The following is a 20,732-nucleotide window of genomic DNA, read 5'->3' as shown; positions in this document are numbered from 1 at the left end:
GACCTTGTTAGACAAAAGCATAGCCCAACTCTCCTTCATTTTTTCAATCAGCTTTTGGTCTTCATCTTTTTAAAGACATTTGTAGCATTTCACCAGGTCTTCATCTGTGTGTGTATGCATGTGTCTCTGTGCATCGGTGATGCTTTTTTTTACATCTTTTAAAACAAAAATTAAGAAGAAGAGAAGTGCAGCAGTACAGAATTTTTTTATTTTAAATAAATATATGTATGTGTGTGTGTGTGTGTGTGTGTGTGTGTGTGTGTGTGTGTGTGTGTGTGTGTCACACACTGAAGGCCTGTAAAATGTTTCAACAGTAAAGTTGTACATTACATGAATTCCCTTCAATTTTATGTTCATTGGGTTTGTCTTGTTTGCTGGCTATGGGCAGTTCTGAAGAACTTGGCAACTCAGTCAATAACAATTTATTTCCATGAGATCATATCCGTGTAAGCTGGTGCCACAGACTGGAGGGCAGTAGACTTTCCACTTTCTCCATGATGAAGTTCAGAGGTGCAAACAGGGTGCTGAGGAACTGCAGTGGAAAAAGAACAAAGTCAGATTTATGTGTCAATAAGCACACAATTTACTTCATACATTAGGAACTGGGCTTGACCTTGATAAACAACCAAGGTAATTATAAAAAAAACTTTAGAATCAAAACATTCAGAAATATCAAACACAAGCTAGAAGTGGTTTATGTCTTGCTGAAATGTAAATAGCTTCTGTACTTTTCGGATGGTTTTACTTGCGCTCCGTGCTTTGCGATTTTGCTTTTTTGCTTATATCTTTTGATTCAACTACCAGCAGTTCAGCACAGTGCTCAAACTAAATAATTGGGCACTCACACTAAAACTACAAATTCCTGGAACTATATTGATATTTGGAATATTCAACGACTTGGGGAATTTGTCATAGCTGTGTACCAGTCTGCTATTGCCGGCAGTTCACAATCCTAAAACAGGACAACACAGCTGCCCACACTCAAACAGAAAAAAAGAAGGAAAAAATGCCTTCTTTTGGATCTCAATCCACCTGCTGCTCAAACTGCCACAGACTTTTACAAAAGATTGGTGCTGCAGACCCTGCCAGAACATACAGCAGAGCTTCATTGTGGTCCTTCTCAACATAAAGCTGGTGAGTCCTGTGAACCTAATGCTTTTAAACAGGTCATAGTGAGCTCAGAGAAACCTAAAGTAATTGAGGACACAAACCGATGGCATAAACAGGGTGCGAGACCCAAAATTGGGAAGTGGGAAACCAGGAAAGGCATGATAACACTCCCCAGCCTTTAGAAACACCTGAATCACAGCTGATGTCATCACACTCTCTCTCCCTCTCTCAAACATCACCACTTATGTGCTTTTCAAAGAAAAAGGAGAAACTGGTATTATAATTTGCTGGAACAAAGCTCTCCCACCCTATTGCTGCGAGTCCCCAAATATCAACCAAGAAACAGCGGGCTCCTCAACCACCAAAGCCTTCGGGCTCAGCCCACAATCCCCCTCCATCTGAAAGAGCACTCCGACCTCTGCCTCAATGTCAGTGATCACAACAGCCCTCATCTGCAAACAGCACTGGTAACTGATATGTGTTGGGTCCCCGCTACGACAGCAGTAACAATCATAAATGTTTTCAGAACAAGTGGGATCCCAATGTCCCTTTAGCTTTCCCTATCGCTGTCCTGATATGTGAAAGAAAGATGAAGGCCCTCTCCAGCCACACGGCAATTCTATCTAATCTACTGCCTATTAGACGTCATTCTGAGATTGATACAGGGCCAAAACCAGTTACTGTTAAGTTAGCACTTCTGAACATCTGTTCACTAAAGAACAAATCATTTTAGTTAATGATCTTATCACCACTAAAAACCTGGACTTTATGTTTCTAAATGAAACCTAGTTAGATGACAGCTGCAGTGCTACAGTCCTCAATGAATCAGCCCCACCAAACTTTACTTTTATAAGTGTCTGTAGAGCTGTTAGAAGACGTAGGGGAATAGCTGCTTTATTCAAAGATGCATTTCAATGCAAGCAAGTGTTACTTGGTGATTACCAGTCTTTTGAATATTTGTGTATTGCTCTACAAGGTACACCATGCATTCTGTTTACAATTATTTTTAGACCTCCCAAATACCCCTTAGCATTTGTTGATGAATTCACAGAACTTTTATCAACAATTTACTCTGAATTTGATTATTTTGTTATTCCTGGAGATTTCAATATTCATATAGACAATGCAGAAAACAATACTGCTATTGAACTGTTAAATGTTTTAAACACTTTTGATCTGACCCAGCACGTGCAAGGTCCTACACACTATTGGTCTGCTCATTAGCAAGGGTCTAAACATTTCATCCACTGTAATCAAGGATGAAGCGCTATCTGACCATTTCGGTGTTTACTTTGATTAAAGGGGAGAGGGGGTGGTGTGACAATATACAACAAAATTTTTGAAGTAAACCATAAATCCGAACTAAAATTTAATTCATTTGAAATAATGCTGTTAAATATGGAAATAACTGATCGTAACCATAAACAGCTTTCTTTTGTCCTTGCTGCAATCTATAGACCTCCGGGCCATCATGCAGATTTTCTTAAAGAAATATCAAATTTCCTGTCTGACCTTGTAGTCGCTGTAGATAAAGCTCTTATCGTTGGTGACTTTAATATACACGTTGATAACCCAACAAATACATTAGGATTAGCGTTTATGGATATTCTAAATTCTCTTGATATTAGACAAAACATGACAAGGCCCACGCATACCCGTAGACACACATTAGACTTAATTCTGTTACTCGGGCTCAATATTAATGACATCGAGATATCACCTCAGAGTGATGCAGTTTCAGACCATTGCCTTGTCTCATACACGGTACTTCTAGATAGGATCACTCGATCCACAATATGCTACCGACTAGCCAGAACAATAATTTCCACCACTAAAGATAACTTTATTAGCACTCTTTCAGACCTGTCCCAAATGAAACATGTACCAGATAACCCTGAAGATCTAGATATTGTAATAGAAAACCTGAACCGTATTTGTTCTAACACATTGGATGCCGTAGCTCCCATTTGAAAAAAGAGAATCAAAGAAAAAACAACAGCTCCATGGTATGACCATCATACCGAAGCCCTTAAAAAGTCAGCTAGAAAAATGGAAAGAAATTATAGAAGCACAAAGCTAGAGGTATGGCGTGCAGCATGGAAAGAGAGCATTAAACACTACAGACAGGCTATAAAAATCACCAGATCTACGTATCTTAGCAATCTTATTAAAGAAAATCATAATAACCCTCGTTTCCTCTTTAGCACAGTTGCAAAACTGACTAGAAATAAAGAACAAACAGAACCCACTAATAAACTCCCACACAATAGTAACGACTTCATGAACTTCTTTACTAAGAAAATTATGATTATTAGGGAAAACATTGTAGGTACCCAAGCAGCCACCACTCTACCCAATAAAAAATTTAACGCTAGCTTACAATACGAACATCTTGAGTCATTTAAACCTACTACAATAGAGGAGCTATCTAAATTAGTAACATCATCCAAATCATCGTCCTGTATATTAGACCCCGTTCCCACAAAATTACTCAAAGAGGTATTCCATGTAGTGTCAAACCCAGTACTAAATGTCTTTAACTCTTCACTAGAATTACGCTACGTTCCAACAGCTTTCAAACTAGCAGTTATTAGACCGCTCATTAAAAAAACCACACCTTGACCAGGGAGATCTTAATAACTTTAGACCAATCTCAAATCTCCCTTTTCTTTCCAAAATATTAGAAAAAGTAGTGGCAAGCCAGCTACGCACATTCTTAGCAAATAATAGTACATATGAAAAGTTCCAATCAGGATTCAGGCCCCACCATAGCACAGAGACAGCACTGCTTAGAGTTACAAATGACCTTCTCCTAACATCCGATCGTGGCGAAATCTATCTCCTTATATTATTAGACCTCTGTGCAGCACTTGACACAATAGATCACACAATCTTACTTAATAGGCTAGAAAACTATGTTGGCATCAGTGGTCAGGTGCTAGCCTGGTTCGGATCGTATCTAACCAATCGCTATCACTTTCGTTTATGTAAAATGAGGAGGAGTCATATCACTCCCTGGTTAAATAGGGTGTACCGCAGGGATCAGTTTTAGGTCCTATCCTGTTCTCGTTATATATGTTACCTCTAGGAGATTTTATCAGGAATCATAACATACGGTTTCACTGCTATGCAGATAATACCCAGCTTTACATCTCCTCACATCCTAGCGAAAACCACCAGTTTTCTAAGCTATCAGACTGCATCAGCGATATTAGTGACTGGATGGCACATAACTTTCTTATGCTAAACTCCAATAAGACAGAGATACTTGTTATCGAACCGAATCGCTACAAATATAATATGACAGATTGCAAGTTGTCCATAGATGGCTGCACTGTGGTGCCAACCTCCACGGTTAAGAATTTAGGTGTGATGTTCGACAGCAATTTATCCTTCGATAGCCATATCTCCAATGTCTGCCGCACAGCATTCTTCCATCTTAGAAATTTCTCAAAAATACGCCATATGTTGTCTGCATCAGATGCAGAGAAGCTTATCCACGCTTTTATGACCTCTAGAATAGACTATTGTAACTCGTTACTCGGAGGATGCCATGCAAATCAGGTAAACAAGCTTCAGCTAGTTCAAAACGCTTCTGCAAGAGTGCTTACTCGACCTAAGAAGTATGACCACATAAGCCCAATTCTGGCATCTTTACACTGGCTACCAGTTAAATATCACATACAATTTAAAATATTACTAATCACATACAAAGCCTTAAATGGCCTAGCACCCTCATATCATAGAGAATTATTATCAGAATACAATCCATCACGTGCATTGCGGTCACATTCTGGTCTCTTAATTATCCCTAAAATATCAAAAGTGTCTAAATAAGGGGTTACCAACCGACGTCCGAAAATCAGAGACAGTAGATAACTTTAAATCTAGACCAGAGGTGGAAAGTAACGAATTACATTTACTCACGTTACTGTAATTGAGTAGTTTTTTTGTGTAATTTTACTTTTTTGAGTAGTTTCTAAAATCTGTACTTTTACTTTTACTTAAGTATGATTTATTAAAAGTATTGCACTTCGCTACATATTAAATCATATCCGCAAGCAAGGTGATAAAGACGCGCAACGGATGTGAATGGGCGGGGCCCGGGGGAACGCGCAAAAAGAACCATGGAGACGGACGAGACAGGCGCGCGCTAATGCAGACCCGTCTCAGTTCAAATCTTATGAAATAAACCCCTGGTCATATTTAAGCGACCACTTTCCACTGACGCGAAGCGGGTGTTTCATTTCTATGAAAGGTAGGATTCATGCTCTTAAGTACGAAATTGCACGACGCGTTTTTAATACCATGCGCATTATCTTCCGAGGTCTAGCAGCTTCGCGTCAAGTCCAACACAACTTCAAAACGTCCTCGAGAATGCGCAGGTCATTAGACATTGCAGAGAGAGAGAGAGCAAGAGAGAGAGAGCGAGAGAGAGAGAGAGAGAGAGAGAGAGAGAGAGAGAGAGAGAGAGAGAGAGAGAGGCTTAAACACATCTTTATTAAACATTCTTCAATTAACAGCTTTCTTATCTAACAATACAATTCCCTAAAAAGACCTAATGACACTACTAAAATACACCCATATTAAAACACACACCATATGTATACTTATAGAAACAATAAAAATAAATAAATAAAATACATATAAATATATACCTACACATATACATACTGTACATACTAGGGGTGTCACGATTTTCCAAATCCTCGATTCGATTACATTTTCGATTCTAAGGTCACGATTCGATCCGATTCTCGATTTTTACATATTTTTTATATGGCATATAATTTAGAAAAAAAATGATACGCCATTAGTTATTATTATTATTATTATTATACTTTAACATTAACATGCACATTGCACAACTCGCATGGGGGTTTATGGGCTTCAATTAACGCGAGAGCTTGTAGAGAGAGGATTCCTTCTTGCACACACATGATTATGCGCGGTTGGCAGTTACATGGATCGGGCGGATGACGTGACGAAAAATAATATTTTAATTAAATTCGGTCGACTGCTTGTTATTAGCTGTGTCCTTCTAAGCATGCGACCTCTCTGCCTTTCATAGTGGCAGCCTCAGAAGTTCAAGAAGAGAACTGCAATGAGACGGTCTAGCCTTCGGAGGACCCACAATTTGTGTCACTTGCTGCACACGCCCCCAGTAGCGCCCAACGCGCCTGTCAGCAGAAAACAGCGGAGACATTTCTGACTTATTAAAATAAATATGTAATCAGAAAAATGTTAATTTATTTTAGAACATATCACACATTGATGTAGATTAATCTATTCAACAGCATATCAAATAATCAACCTAGAAATATACGCAACATAAACAGAATAATATTAACACAAAACATAACTTATAATACTAAAACAGTGACAAGAAAAAGTTTTCTAATAAATACACACTTTTATTTAGCTTTTAATTATTTGGAATATCCTCAGCTGTTAAGGATCCATTCGTTCTATCATTAACAGCGCGGAGAAATGAGGATGCATTTTGACAAAGCTCTTATCAACGCCGGCGAAGGGTACGTGACAAACTCAAAAAATAAGAATTAAAAAAAAAAGGAAATAGAAGGTCAGAAAAGGGTTGCCTGGAATAAGTTTTACAAAGTGGTAAATCAGGAGTGCATGCTATGTAATTTGTGCGTTTAATTTAGGCTATTTATTTATTTATTTTTGTCCCTGTGCGTAAATCAGAGACGGAGTTCACTGCTGATATTCTAGAGCTTTCTAGTCTCGCGGCTGTCATCAGCAGCGTCTTGCATCGCCCAGTCAGCGGATGGCGGGCGGGTGCGGTTTTGAAAACTGGTCAGAAACGTTGGTGCGGATGGATGGTGGACGGATGAGTTTTGTTATGCGGTTGCGGATGAAATAATAGTCCATCCGCGCATCTCTAACATGGACTTAATGCACATGGACTTAATGCGTGTGTCTTGGACTCATAGCATCTGAAATAAATCCAGCATATAAGCAGCTGCGCTTCTCTCTGTCTCACTTGCATGCACTCTCGCATCTGTCCGAAGTCTGAACATAAACTAAAGTAGTAATCCTTGTATTTGTTCAGTTTTATGCGTTTCATGCAAGCTGAGGCAAACTATCCTTTTGTTTAAAATATAACCCGCTGCATATTTGCGCCTCCGTCACTATCGCGCACGTGCAGTGAGCTGCGCTCTGTCCAAAGTCAGATCACTGGTAATCCTGTTTATGATATGCATTTCAAGGAGTTTAAAATATGATCGCTTTCTGCTGGACAGATGTTTTTGAAGGCATCTCTGAGAGTTTTTTTCCTCGCTTGGCAAGCCAACCAGACGTGAAATGGGGGCGTGGCAGCATCGACGATCCCATTTTTTAATTCGAAGTTCGAAGCTGTGACTTAATTTCGATCGATTTCGATTTAAAATCGAAATCGTGACACCGTTAGTACATACATATGGACCACATACATATATGCATATCATTTATCTTTCCTTTAAAAATTAAGAATCAACATGTCATTTTCCAAAACCTCACACAAAACTCCACCCACACTCCATATATCAGAAAACATTTGAATGTCATTAACCAAATTAAAATATGCATATTCAATCTTAATTCTAGCAGCCACCATTGCTTTAAAAACATGCTCTGCTTCTAATGCACCCACTCCTAGTAATTTATTTTTCCTAGTCTTCCAGATTGCCATTTTTGCCTTGCCCAACAAAAAGTTTAGAAGACAAACTTTTCTTCTGTCACCAAATGTATATTTAAGACTACTAATAAAACACTGAGGTGAAAACTCTTCGTTCATGTCTTCAAAACATTGCTTTAAAACAGTGAAAAGATTATTCAACCTCTGACAATAAATAAACAAATGATCAACTGTCTCATCAATTCCACAAAAAGGGCATTCCCTCCCCACTGCTGGATTCAGATGCGCCACGTGTCTGTTTGTAGCTATAGCACCATGAGTTAGCCTCCACTGCAGGTCTGCTGTACGTTTCTCAATAGGAGATTTGTATAGAGACCTCCAGGAAGCTTTAAAGTCTGGTCCAAACACTTCTGCCCACCTCCAAACCTGCACAGTCCTTAAAACAGTCTGATGTGTAGCTTTCACACAAGTAACATACAGAGCTTTTTTGTTGATTTGGTCAAATTGTCCAAGTTCTGGGGTTTTAAAGGATAAAATTGTGCCACCCTCTTCATGGTTTTCTTCAGCAGCCGCAGATACAATTATACTAGGAAACTTATATTTACTCCCCTCTTCCGGATTTGATTGAAGTTCCAGTGCCTCCCTGCAGGCTCCAGGTAATGCATTCCTCAATTCCTCCAACACTTGTTCCAGAAGACGTAATGATCTTATCCCCATGTTGTGACGTAGAGATTCAGCTGATCTCCATTTTGTGGATTCTCTCAAGTCTTTGATCTTAGTGAGTCCAGCCCTCACCATGCAGTTCCTCAAACTTTCAGAAGACAGAGTTTTGGTTTGTGTCAATGGATTGTAAAATAAAGGTTCTTCCATAATCCAGTCCTTAGGACACTGAAGATCTCTTTGAACCTCCAAGTTCAGTTGCCAAGCCTTCAGGACAGACTGATAAAAATGAGTGAAATGTCCTGATGTTTTCCTCAAAAGTGCACAGGCAACACGAATCCAACTCAAGTCCTCCTCGTACAGTATTCTCTGTGCTGTTTGAAGTCTGAAAGTATTAATCCTGCTTCTTATATCCACCAAGCTTTGTCCTCCTTCTTGTAAGGGCAGATATAAAACTGGAGCAGAGACCCAATGTTGACCCGACCAGAAAAAGTCCACAAATTTACTCTGTATAACTTTGATTATTTCTCTAGGTGGATCCAGTACATTAACTTTGTGCCATAGCATAGAGGCAGCCAGGTTATTTGTAACCAAGACTCTACCCCTATAGGATAGCTCAGGTAATAGCCATTTCCATTTAGACAACTTGGCTAACACCTTCTCCAGCATTCCCTCCCAATTTTTTTCTTTATAACTTTCTTTACCTAGGAATACCCCAAGAATTTTTATTCCCTCTGTATTCCACTTTATTCCTCCTGGAAGCTTAGGTACCCCACCATTCCATGGACCCATAATGAATCCCTCACTTTTTTCCCAATTTACTCTAGCAGAGGATGCTCTCTCATATAAAGCTAACCCAGTACACAGTGTTTGAACATCTTGCTTATTGGTAATGAAAATTGTTACATCATCAGCATAAGCTGAAACAGCAACATTTGACCCACTTAAATCTCCTGGTATAGGAAAACCCTTTAAATTGTTTCTCAATAAATTTAGTAAGGGCTCAATTACTAAACTGTACAGTTGACCCGAGAGTGGACAACCTTGTCTAATACCTCTCTTAACAGGCACAGGGGAACTTAGTCCTTCTCCCACCTTTAACATAACTGAAGCCCCCCTATACAACAACTTTATCCATTCAATAAAAGTTTTTCCAAACCCAAATGCTTTTAAAACATGAAAAAGGTAATTATGACAGACACGATCAAATGCTTTCTCTTGATCAATAGATAAAAACCCAATATCAAAATCATTACTTATGGATAGATCAATTACATCTCTTATTAAAAATAAGTTATCCATTATGGTGCGACCTGGAACACAGTATGTTTGTTCATCTTTAACAACAACACTCAAAAATTTTTTCAATCTATTCGCTAAACATTTAGAAAGTATTTTATAATCCTGACACATTAAAGAAACGGGGCGCAAATTCTTTAATAACCCCAAATCACCTTTTTTGGGCAAGAGCGACAAAACTGCTCTTTGACAACTATTAGGTAAGGTGCCTTTTTGAAAACATTCACAAATTACATTATAAAAATCTTCACCTAAAACACTCCAAAATGATTTATAAAACTCAGCTGGTAAGCCATCTACTCCTGGGGCACGGCCATTCGACAGCTGCTTTACAGCCTCTGAAAGTTCAACAAAGGAAATAATTTTGTCCAATGTATTTCTGTCTTTAGGCTTTAGACTAGGTAGTCATTTTAAAAGTTGATCCACACTTGCCGGGTCACAGTCCGTAGACCCAAATAGTTCAGAGTAAAACTTCATTGCAATTTTTCTCATTTCAATAGGATCTGAAGTCAATGTGCCATCATCTTTCCGAAGATGAAGCATATTTTTAGATATTGTTTTTTTACGCTCCAGATTAAAAAAATAAGCTGTTGGAGCGTCCATTTCCTTGATAGACGATATCCTGGCTCGAATTAAAGCACCTTTTACTCTTTCTTCAAGAAGTGCTTTCAATTCCAGTTTTTTCTTTTTTAAATTAGTAGTAACATTTAAATTATTAACATCAACTAAACATTCCATTTCATTAATATCCTTTTCCAATCTTTCAATATTATTCTTTACAACCATAGTATTGTTATAAGAAAACTGTTGACAAAAAATTCTAATTTGGGTTTTTCCTACCTCCCACCATTGAATCAGACTTTCAAATTTGTCTTTTTCCAGTTTCCAAATCTCCCAAAAACTTTTAAATTTTTCACAGAAAGATTTATCTTGTAGCAGTTTAACATTAAAATGCCAATAGGACTTAGGATGTGGTAACTTTGCCGTGTTAAAATCAATAGAAACTACATGATGATCAGAAAACCCACAAGGAGAAATTTTAACATTCATAACTCTATTATTGTCTGTATTATTGATATATAATCTGTCCAATCTTGCTCCTGTCACAATTGAGTCTAATACTTTAACCCAAGTGTATTGTTTCACAGATTGATTCCTAATTCTCCAAATATCAATTAAATCTAATTCTCTAGTCATTTTATGGAGCACACTACTAGATTGTAAATGAGGCTCTTCCCCATTCCTATCCAATACAAAATTAGTGGTGCAATTCCAATCTCCTCCCATTATTACACACAAATTTCCATAATCATGTTTTTTTATTTCCTCATTTAATTTTTTAAAAAGTTCAATTCTCTGTGATCCTATATTTGGAGCATATACATTGATAAAAAGAAACTTTAACTCTTTCATCTCTACTATCGCCATTAGAACCCTACCCTTATCCAATTCAATAGTAGACAAAATTTTGAGATCTAGATTTTTTGAGAAAAGAATTGCTACCCCGGCACTTAAATTTGTTCCATGACTCAGAATACATTCACCATCCCACCATCTGTACAAATCTACTTCATTTTGACTATCTGAATGTGTTTCCTGTAAAAGCATAACATGAATTCCTTTAAGGTGAATATACTCTGAGATCATTGCTCTCTTACTCCTGTCTCTTCCCCCATTAATATTTAAAGATCCTACTCTTAAAATATCCATCAAAAGATATAAAGAGAGAAAGGAAAAAGACAGAAAAGGAGATAGCAAGACAAAAACACCCTTGATGTGCATGTCATTTCGCAAATTAATTTGATTTACGTTTGACTAGGGTTTTCCCCTTTCTAATCTTTGTAATAATCGTTTTCAATCGAAACCTCTTCCGTCTACTCAGTTCATCTTCTCCTACTTTTCTTTGCCAATACAGAACAGAATATTCAAATTTTTTCATGTCTGAGAAATAACTCTTTACATCAGCTACCTTTCCAAACGTCTCATCCATGAACTCATTTATCTCATCCAGAGAGTAAACTTGATCACAACCTACTTGAGAAACATCAGATAAATCTGAAAAATCAGATAAAACACTTTCCTCATCATCATCTTTAATCATTTCTTCCTCAACCAATTGTAAAGCTTTTTTACTCGTCTTCTTCACACTGTCCTGCTCTTCTGTACTTCTTAACTCCTTGATTACAACATTTTTGCTAGTCTGGCCTTCCATTTCCACATCCTCAATTGTTTCAGACATTATTGTTTTACCACTGCATTCAGCATTTTGCTCATTGTCAATAGAGAGTTCAACATCATTGCCCTCATTGTCATTAGAAAGATCATCATTGCTTACATTATTAGTAGACAGTTCAACATTATTTACTCCAACAACAATTCTTTCATTATCTGCTGAAAGCTGAACATCATTTTTGTCATTTTCTCTTGGGAGCTCAACCTCATTTTTACCATTGTCAATAGAATCCACAACTTCACTTCTTTCATTATCTTTAGAAAGTACGTTATCATTTAGGTTGTTCTCAGAACTTTCATTTCTGTTTAAGTTCTCCATCACTTCAGTTACAACAGTACTGGGACCAGCTTCAGCTCTAAACGGACACGATAACTTCACGTGTCCAATAGTTCCACATTCAAAACACCGCATCTCACCTGTACTTGCATATAACATGTACGACTTTCCTTCAAACATGCATCTAAACGACACATTTAAAGGCTGCGAGTTTAAAAACATATACACTTGCCTCCTAAAAGACAGTACATGTTTCAAAGCAGCATTTTTACAACCTAGAGGGACCATCCTAATCCCACTAGCAAGCTTTCCAAAACGCGAAAGTTCGCGTTCAATGTCCGCGTCAGAAATAAACGGCGGAGCATTTGAAATGGTTACCTTACTTGTGGGCGAAACTAAAGGCTGTACATGAACAAAGGCTCCACTTACCGATATCCCGGTTTCAATCAAACCGTTTACCAGTTGTTCATCCTTCAGGAAAATCACTATGGCTTTATTCATCCGAGACGCCGACACAATATTATCGTGCCCCACACGTTCAGCCACCTCCAAAAGCACATCTTCCACAGACTCTCCTGCACTAGTCACACACCTGATACCGTGACGGAGCGACAGAGACGACGCTTGCACACTCGCGTGCGACGCCATCCTAAACCCCGTCACGGTAATATTGTTGTAAACGTGCTAAGTTTAAAGATCAAACTAAAACCAAAATAATTCAGCGAAAAGAGTATAGAAATAACCCAAAACACTAAACAAACTTTCAAGTTTCCCTCTCACCGTGTTCACCCTCCCCACTACCGCTTCCCAGCATGCACTGAGAGAGAGAGAGAGAGAGAGAGAGAGAGAGAGAGAACAATAAAGGTCATCAGGTACCCAGGTCAGGGAAGTAAGAAGATAATAACGGTGTCGAATGTATATAGACATGGCACTCATCTCATTATATGCTCATTTAAACTATATATAGTTTAATAAAATAATGTATGTTACCAGCAATACATCAATTACAACCTTACTATAGTGATTGTATTTGCAAGCTGCTGACCACCTTCAAAAGTGCATAACTCACATGTAAAAATCATTAAACAATTCCATAAATGTTTCTTACTTTAAAAAAGCTTTTTATTTTATTAACTTTTTGTTATTGCACTTTAATTGTAAAGATGTTCCTACAATTAAAAACAACTAGTTTGAGATGTATATTCTCTTGTCGTTTTTGAACTATACTAGAATCCTCCACCTCTTCCCGCTGTAAAAAAGTAACTTTTACTCTGAGTAAAGTTAAAATGACTTACTTTTTACTTTTACTTGAGTAGATTTTTAGACAAGTAACTTTACTTTTACTTAAGTAAAATATTATTAAAGTAACTTTACTTTTACTTGAGTACAATATTTTATTACTTTTTCCACCTCTGATCTAGACTTAAAACTTTTCTCTTTAACAAGGCATTCACATAATTTGTTTTAGTAATGGTACTTATCTCTCAATAGCTAGTTTGTACAACTTAATAAATAAATCAATTAAAACCTTTTTCGTCAACACTCCAAAGCATGGTAAATGTCATTAATACTCTTTAGTAATATGCTGAAACTTTGATTTAGTTGTCGGTTGAGTCTTAATTTCCACATATGGTCGGGTTGCAATTTTGGCTTTTCCCATGATCTTGAGAATAATATGTCATACAGAACCGTTTGCCACTGTACGTTAGTATTAACGACGGCAGTGGGGCCTCTGGCCTTAGTCAAACGAGTATCTGTTTTAAAGATCATATGGGGGGCCCCATACATAGACTCGCCCTGGGCCCACAAATTTTCTAAAATCATCAACTATATGTAATACACTTAACCAGCAATAGTTAGCCTGTCCGGAACCGAGCTGACTAAAACCACATTACTGTGTGACACTTGCTTTTCATGTGAACGGCCCCTACGCTAATAAGATTTTGTTTCTCTCTCCCTGTCTCATCCTCGATCCCGAGGACAATGGGACAAACAGATTCAGTTCCGGTAAATGTGAAAGTCGGCATACCTCTGATCTACTGGTTGTTCTTCAACGTGATGTCCAGCCGATGCCTGACCAATGACCACCGGCAGAACCCGCTTAATATCCGCTTAATCTCCTTATCCGTTTCAATGTATATATATATATCTCCCAAGGGTTTTTTCCTCCTAGGACTTTTTTTTACTTCCCCGGCTAAGATCCGGGTTTTTTTTCTCCTAGGGGGTTTTTCAACCCGGGGAGGCAGCCATCTTGGGCTTAACTTCTATACGTCACATTAGTAATACGTTCGCTTATAATGTTGATTTAAAGCCGCAGCAAATTTAGCTGCTTGTGCTATCGTGTATTATGTTGTGCTATCTGTCGATTTTCTGTGCTTTTCACTGCATCTATTATGTAAAGCTGCTTTGATACAATTACCAAATTGTGAAAAGCGCTACATAAATAAAATTGAATTGAATTGAATTGTCCTGCCACTGATGCTAGATGTCAAAAAAAGGTTCATAAATAAGAACACCAGTGAGGTATTTATGAATGCTATATCAATGGTGCCAAACATATCAGCAGACTCTGTTGATGTTCTCCTTGAAAACTTAAAAGTTAAAGATGCCATTGATTGTATAGCTCCAGTAAAGGTCAGGCTGATCACTGCCAGATGTAAAGCACCCTGGAGAAACACAACAGCAGTACAGCACATGATAAGAACATGCAGGAAATCTGAACGTATGTGGAGGAAAACAAAACTTGCAGTACATTATAGCATCTATAAGCACAGTCTTAGTGCTTTCAATGTAGAACTAGGCACAGCTAGACGGACCTTCTTCTTCAACATGATAAACAACAACATAAACAACACTCACTCTTTTTGCTACTGTAGAGAGACTAACAAACCCCCCAAATCAAGTTCCTAGTGAAATGCTCTCTGGCAAGTGCAATGAGTTTGCAACCTTTTTCTCTGAGAAGATCATATCAGAATGGTGATTAATAAGGCCTCATATTGTACTGTGGTCAGTCAGATATCATTACAACAACCTCAGAAATCAGTAATTCTCTCAGAATTTGACATAATTGATATAAAAACCTTGGAAGAAACAGTACAACATCTTAAAACATCAACTTGGACACGCCCCCACATCTTTTCTCAAAAAGGTACTCAACTGTTTAGAAACTGACCTCTTAACTCTTTCGCCGCCATTGACGAGATATCTCGAACGTATGTTCAGATATCTCGTCAATCAAGAGAAAACGCTTCCCTGCCAATGACAAGTATGTCCGGCTTTTCGCAATACTGCTATTATCCACCAGGTGGCGCCCTTACGCAACTTTTTAAACCCGGAAGTATTTCCCTATGGCAAGCGTCTGCATGTCGGTGTCTGTTTTAAAGATCGCTCTGAATGGGATCTCTATGAAAAGTTCGTCACAAAAATGGAATAATCTCTGCTTTTTGCTCAAAATTTGGTGTTTTACAAAAGAACTACTGAAGGTAGGATGAAGCGTTTTTTTTTTTTTTTTGAAAGCAGAGGGTCTGTTCTTTCATTTGGTATATTGTATGTTTATATATTTAAAGAAGAACATTTTCTGGAAGGCATTAAACTTTTGTGAAAATCATGAAAAACGCTGGCTGGCAACTTTTTTTAAAATGCTGGCGGCAAAAGAGTTAAAAATAATAAATAACTCTCTGATCACAGGCACTTTTCCAGAGTCAATAAAAACCGCATCTGTTAAGCCTCTCCTAAAAAAAAAGAGTAACCTAGACAAAGCCATACTTAGCAACTACTGACCAATCTCAAATCTTCAGTTTATAGGCAAGATCATTGAAAAGGTTGTTTTCAATCAGCTGAACAAATTCTTAAACTCAAATGGCAATCATTTTTGTAAAAAAAATTATGATTTTCTTGTCTCAGTATTTTAAAAACAGTCCAAGATTTCAAAACAGAAACATAGAATTTTACATCAGATGAAAAAACCACAATGACCTGACATTAGAAACAGTTGCCTATCCAAACTGAAACCACCAACAGTTCTAAGGAGTGCCAGACCAAATGACACCCAAGGCCTAAACCCCACAGAATAGAGTAGATTTGGGCAGTCCTTAACCTTACTGCCTTGGCCTTTGCTGCCAAGTCAATTAAACCCTGGCCCCCTTCATTAACTGGCAAATAAAGAACTGCTGGGGGAGCCAGTAGTAGCCATCCCCAAAAAAATGTACAAAAAGCCTTCTGCAAACATTGTAACAGCTCTTTGGGTGGGTCCAGTACATTTAGACGATGCCACATCATGGAAGCTGCTAAATTGTTAACAATTAGCAGCCTTCCCCTGTATGACAACTGGGTCAGAATCCACTTCCACCTCTGTAAGCGTTGAGAAACTTGCCTTCCCCATTCCTCTGCATGTATTCATCTGTCCCAAGGAAAACTCCCAGCACTTTAAACCCCTCCAAACTCCAAGAGCAGTGCTGGGGAAGTTTTGGAGGACCTCCGTCTTCCCATTTACCAAGCAAAAAGGATGAGCTTTTTTTGCCAGTTAATCCATGAGCATGAGGCTTTCTGATAGACCTCAAGAGACTCGTTTAGATTCTTGACATCCTCCGCAGATCTAATAATAACAGTGACATTATCAGCATAAGCAGTAAGTCTGATCGTTACCAAGTCTGTAGTGGATAGACACACTGTCGATATACCGCAAAGCTTTATCCTCAGCATGTGCGAGGCTAAATGAACTCAGCACCCCTAAAACTTGGAGCAAGAAATGTATTTAATCTAAAATGTTCGTTCGTCTTTGACAAGGTTAAATAATGTCCAAAACATACTCCGTAGTTTGTGGTTTAAAATGTATATGTTAAGGTAGAAAATGAAAACCTCCCCGCTTAGCAAATGGTGTCATCCTCTTCTTTTACTTCTCTGTACCTGCATCGACCGTAATTCAGCGCGAGACACACGCACATTGAGAATCAGTTAAAAGTGTTGTGATGCAACTTTTTTGTTCAAATCTTACAAAATGTTTACGTTATGTTTATAATGAGCGAGTACATCACGAATCAATCTTTCAAGCCGTGTTTATTATACTGAATCACCATGGTACACATATAATAAGTGTTTATTTTCGGATTATTTTAGTCCGGCGGGTACCTGCGCGCTGCGGAATAGCACAGTACCTGGGTGACTCGTCTATAGACTTAAACGGAGAGAAGTAGCGCCGGGTTACAATGTTCTTCCGCAAGACGCATGCAGTTTTGTGCGTCTCGGTGGGTAGTTGCATACGTGTGTATCCGTTGTTAAAATTTATTGTATGATTTATCGTTAATTTGAGACTTATTTTAACAATCGGGAGTCATGTAAACGTCACGTGCGTCTTTCCTGGTCAGTCGTTGGAACAGAGTGAAAACAAACTACATATCACTGTATACCACCAGTACCGGTAAGTTATGTGTGAAATCACTAACTGTCTGACTATCAAACTAGACAATAAATATTTTTTTAGATTGTCACATGTAGATGAAGGGGATAACATTTTTAACCCTTAGTGCAGGCGTCACAAGTGTTTTGTTTTAGACATAATAGTAAAGGTAATGGTTCAATTAAAGGACTGTTAAAAGAAAAGCTGCAAATTAACAAACTATTAATAAACCTACCATATGTTGTAGGCATATTTTTATAAATTAGGAGATTTGTCATTTTGACAAAGGCTTAAAACGACACACTGTATATTCACATAAAACCATACCCACACTGCTGCTGTAGCTACCTTTGTCCTGAGACTTTAATATGGCATTAATGGCAAAAAAAAGTGCTAGCTCGCCATTAATTAGAAATTAAAAGGTTGGCAAAAAAATGCATCTCAAAACTCATCAGATTGATGCTTTAAAATATGTAATTTTAAAGAAATTCTAAGGGGGAGCATGCTCCCAGACCCTAGAGGGGTAATTTTCTTCTTATCTTTTTCACCCATGACCCATTTTCATGCCTGAAAGGTCTCCAAAAAAATCTGGATTTTGGAGTTAGTTGAACCAATATTAAAATTATAGTTATTTTACAATAGACATATTATTGGTTTCTGTAGGAAAAAAGAGTGGGTGGTGGCAGCGGAGCTCATTGGGTGCTCAGCACCCCTAAAGCTCTAACCCTAGAATCGCCTCTGATCCTCAGCGCTACTAATAATGGTCCAATTGCCATACAAAATTCCTGACAGACCACAGCATTGACGTATACCTCTGCCTATTTTAAAAGGTCTTGCAAGGGAGCCATTCATTTTCAACATACTAAATATATCTGTATACAGCAGTTTGACATACGATATAAAAGAAGAGCCAAAACCAAAAGCCTCTATGCATTTAAAAAGAAAATCATGATCAACACGATCAAAGGCTTTTTCCTGGTCCAAGGAGACAAACCCAGTGTCAAGGTTATGCACCATGGATAAGGAAATTAAGTCCTGTATAAGAAAAAGATTATCAAAAATAGTCTTTTCTGGAATACAGTATGACTGATCCATATGGATCACTAAAGAAATGTAAAGTTTAATTCTATTGGTTAGAGTCTTAGACAGTATTTTGTAGTCCATGCCAAGTAATGAAATCGGGCCCCAGCATCTGATATCTTGTAGATCACCCTTTTTGGGTAGTAGGGTAATCACAGCCCTCCGTCGACTCACTGGTAAGGTACCTCTCTTAATGCTCTCCTTAAAAACCAAAAACAAGTCTTTTCCAATAACTGGCCAAAATTGTTTATAAAATTCAGCATTTAGCCCATTCAAACCTGGAGCTTTACCCGCAGACAGTTCTTGAACAGCCAAAGACAGTTCATCTAAAACCAACAGTCTATCGAGCTTTGACTTTTCTTCTTTTGAAAGCTGGGGTAAATCCTGTAAAAAGAGCTTAGCCATTTCCGCATCACAAGGTTCAGCTTTGTAAAGATCCTTGTAAAAAGACAGCGCATGCAAGAGGATGTCATGACCCTCAGTGACTCTCCCTCCCTCTGGGAGTTTCAAACAGCTTAAAATTTTCTTATCCACCGTTTTCCTTTCCAGGTTGAAGAAAAAGGATGTTGGAGCATCCATACTATTGAAAGTGAATAATCTTGAACGAATAAGTGTTTCCTGTGCTCTTTCCTCCAGCAGAGTCTGCAGAAGGAGCTTATTTCGTTCTAGAGCCTCACCAGTATCCACAATGTTCCCCTCAATGTCAAGATGTAAAATCTCCTTTTCAAGTTGTGCCATTTTATAATCCAGGATATGTTTGTTGTAAGCAAAATAGTTCTGACAAAACAGCTTTATTTGGACTTTGCCAATGTCCCACCATTAGGGATGGGCACCGAACTCGGTACTTTTATAGGCACCGACCGAATTGCGTCGGTACTACCCAGTATCGATTCACATAAAATCAATCGGTGCTCAATTTCGGTACCTGAGAGAACATGTCAGCGCGCGGCGTCTGGTACGCGCGCACGCGCGCGCGAGAGAGAGAGAGACCGTGTGGGAACTTGGTGACACCCCTTTGCAACTTGCTTTATGGCTAACAAAAAGCGATCTAACGACAATGCTACCTGCAATATTTGTAACAGTAAGTGCAAGGCAGGCAGTAATACATCCAACCTGAGGAAGCACTTACACAATGTGTATTTAAAAGCACAAGAGGGCTTATTAAGATGCGTTTTCATCGATCGGATCACAAGTGGACGAGAGACAAATTCTGTAAACACCTGGTATTTATCAACACCAGTCCGTCTCGTTTGTCCACTTTCGACCGCTTCTCTTCTGATTACTTTGAGTGGTGGTCCGTGGAGACTGCGGGGAAGTCCCTCTGCTTTCGTTTTAACGCGAGCTGGAGCTGACTGTTTAAATGGACGCGAACTAATGGCGCTGCTTGTGTTTTAAGTAAACATGCTGCACAGTGTTTTGTACATGAATATGTTGGCGCTTTCTCTGATTTTTCAGTGCAATTAATGAAATAAGACCGCGCAACTTTCATGCGTTCGCAAAATGAAACTGCGGAGATCAGCCGCTTTTAGTTTTATCAATGAAAGCCTAAGACTGTGTGTTCACGCTAAAAGTCAGAAATGACGTAAAACTTTGTGCTCAATACCTCAGATTAGATAAATGGACGGAGAGAAGGCGGTCTGTGTGGCTGTTCGAACACAAAACCACAGGCGGACCAAATGCCAATGCTGGCCAGCTTGGCAAAAAAGTATCTGTGTCCAGTCCTTTTCTACATCCTCACTGTGTCCCTTGCTGTAGAGAACACTCGCTCTGTGTTGTTTTCTACATAAAAGTTTACTTTTATGTTGCTTTTATGACGTTTATGTTCATTGATCATTTGTCTTATATATTTTATTTATTTATTTATTTATTTATTTATTTATATGTAAGACATATGCCCTGGATGTTATAGGGATTTTTTTGTAAAGATTGTGTGTATTATTAAACATTTTGAAATAAATAACATAATGTTGAAAATGAGAGATTTGGGCTTATTATGTCCACCGAAAGTCACTTAAAGGTGCAGTGAGTAATTTTTAGAAGGA

At 38.3% G+C, this 20,732-nt stretch overlaps 1 protein-coding gene across 5 annotated transcripts in view; it reads right to left on the bottom strand.

Moving 5' to 3' along the window:
* Nucleotides 1-210: 210 nt before the first annotated feature.
* Nucleotides 211-20,732, bottom strand: part of LOC129419431 (suppressor of tumorigenicity 7 protein homolog) — a 236,756-nt gene continuing 216,234 nt past the window's right edge. For 3 of the 5 annotated variants that reach the window (XM_055174569.2, XM_055174570.2, XM_055174571.2), the window contains one exon: nucleotides 213-532. In XM_055174569.2, the coding sequence (XP_055030544.1) occupies nucleotides 437-532 (96 nt within the window). In that variant the 3' untranslated portion in view covers nucleotides 213-436. Of the gene's footprint in view, nucleotides 533-20,732 lie in introns of all 5 variants that reach the window. The other 2 variants (XM_055174572.2, XM_055174573.2) reach the window with 2 other exon arrangements.

This window comes from Misgurnus anguillicaudatus, chromosome 15, assembly GCF_027580225.2.
Source record: "Misgurnus anguillicaudatus chromosome 15, ASM2758022v2, whole genome shotgun sequence".
NCBI classification, from domain to species: domain Eukaryota; kingdom Metazoa; phylum Chordata; class Actinopteri; order Cypriniformes; family Cobitidae; genus Misgurnus; species Misgurnus anguillicaudatus.
The sequence above is the reverse complement of the archived record's forward strand: the minus strand, read 5'-3'. Positions and strand labels throughout refer to the sequence as shown.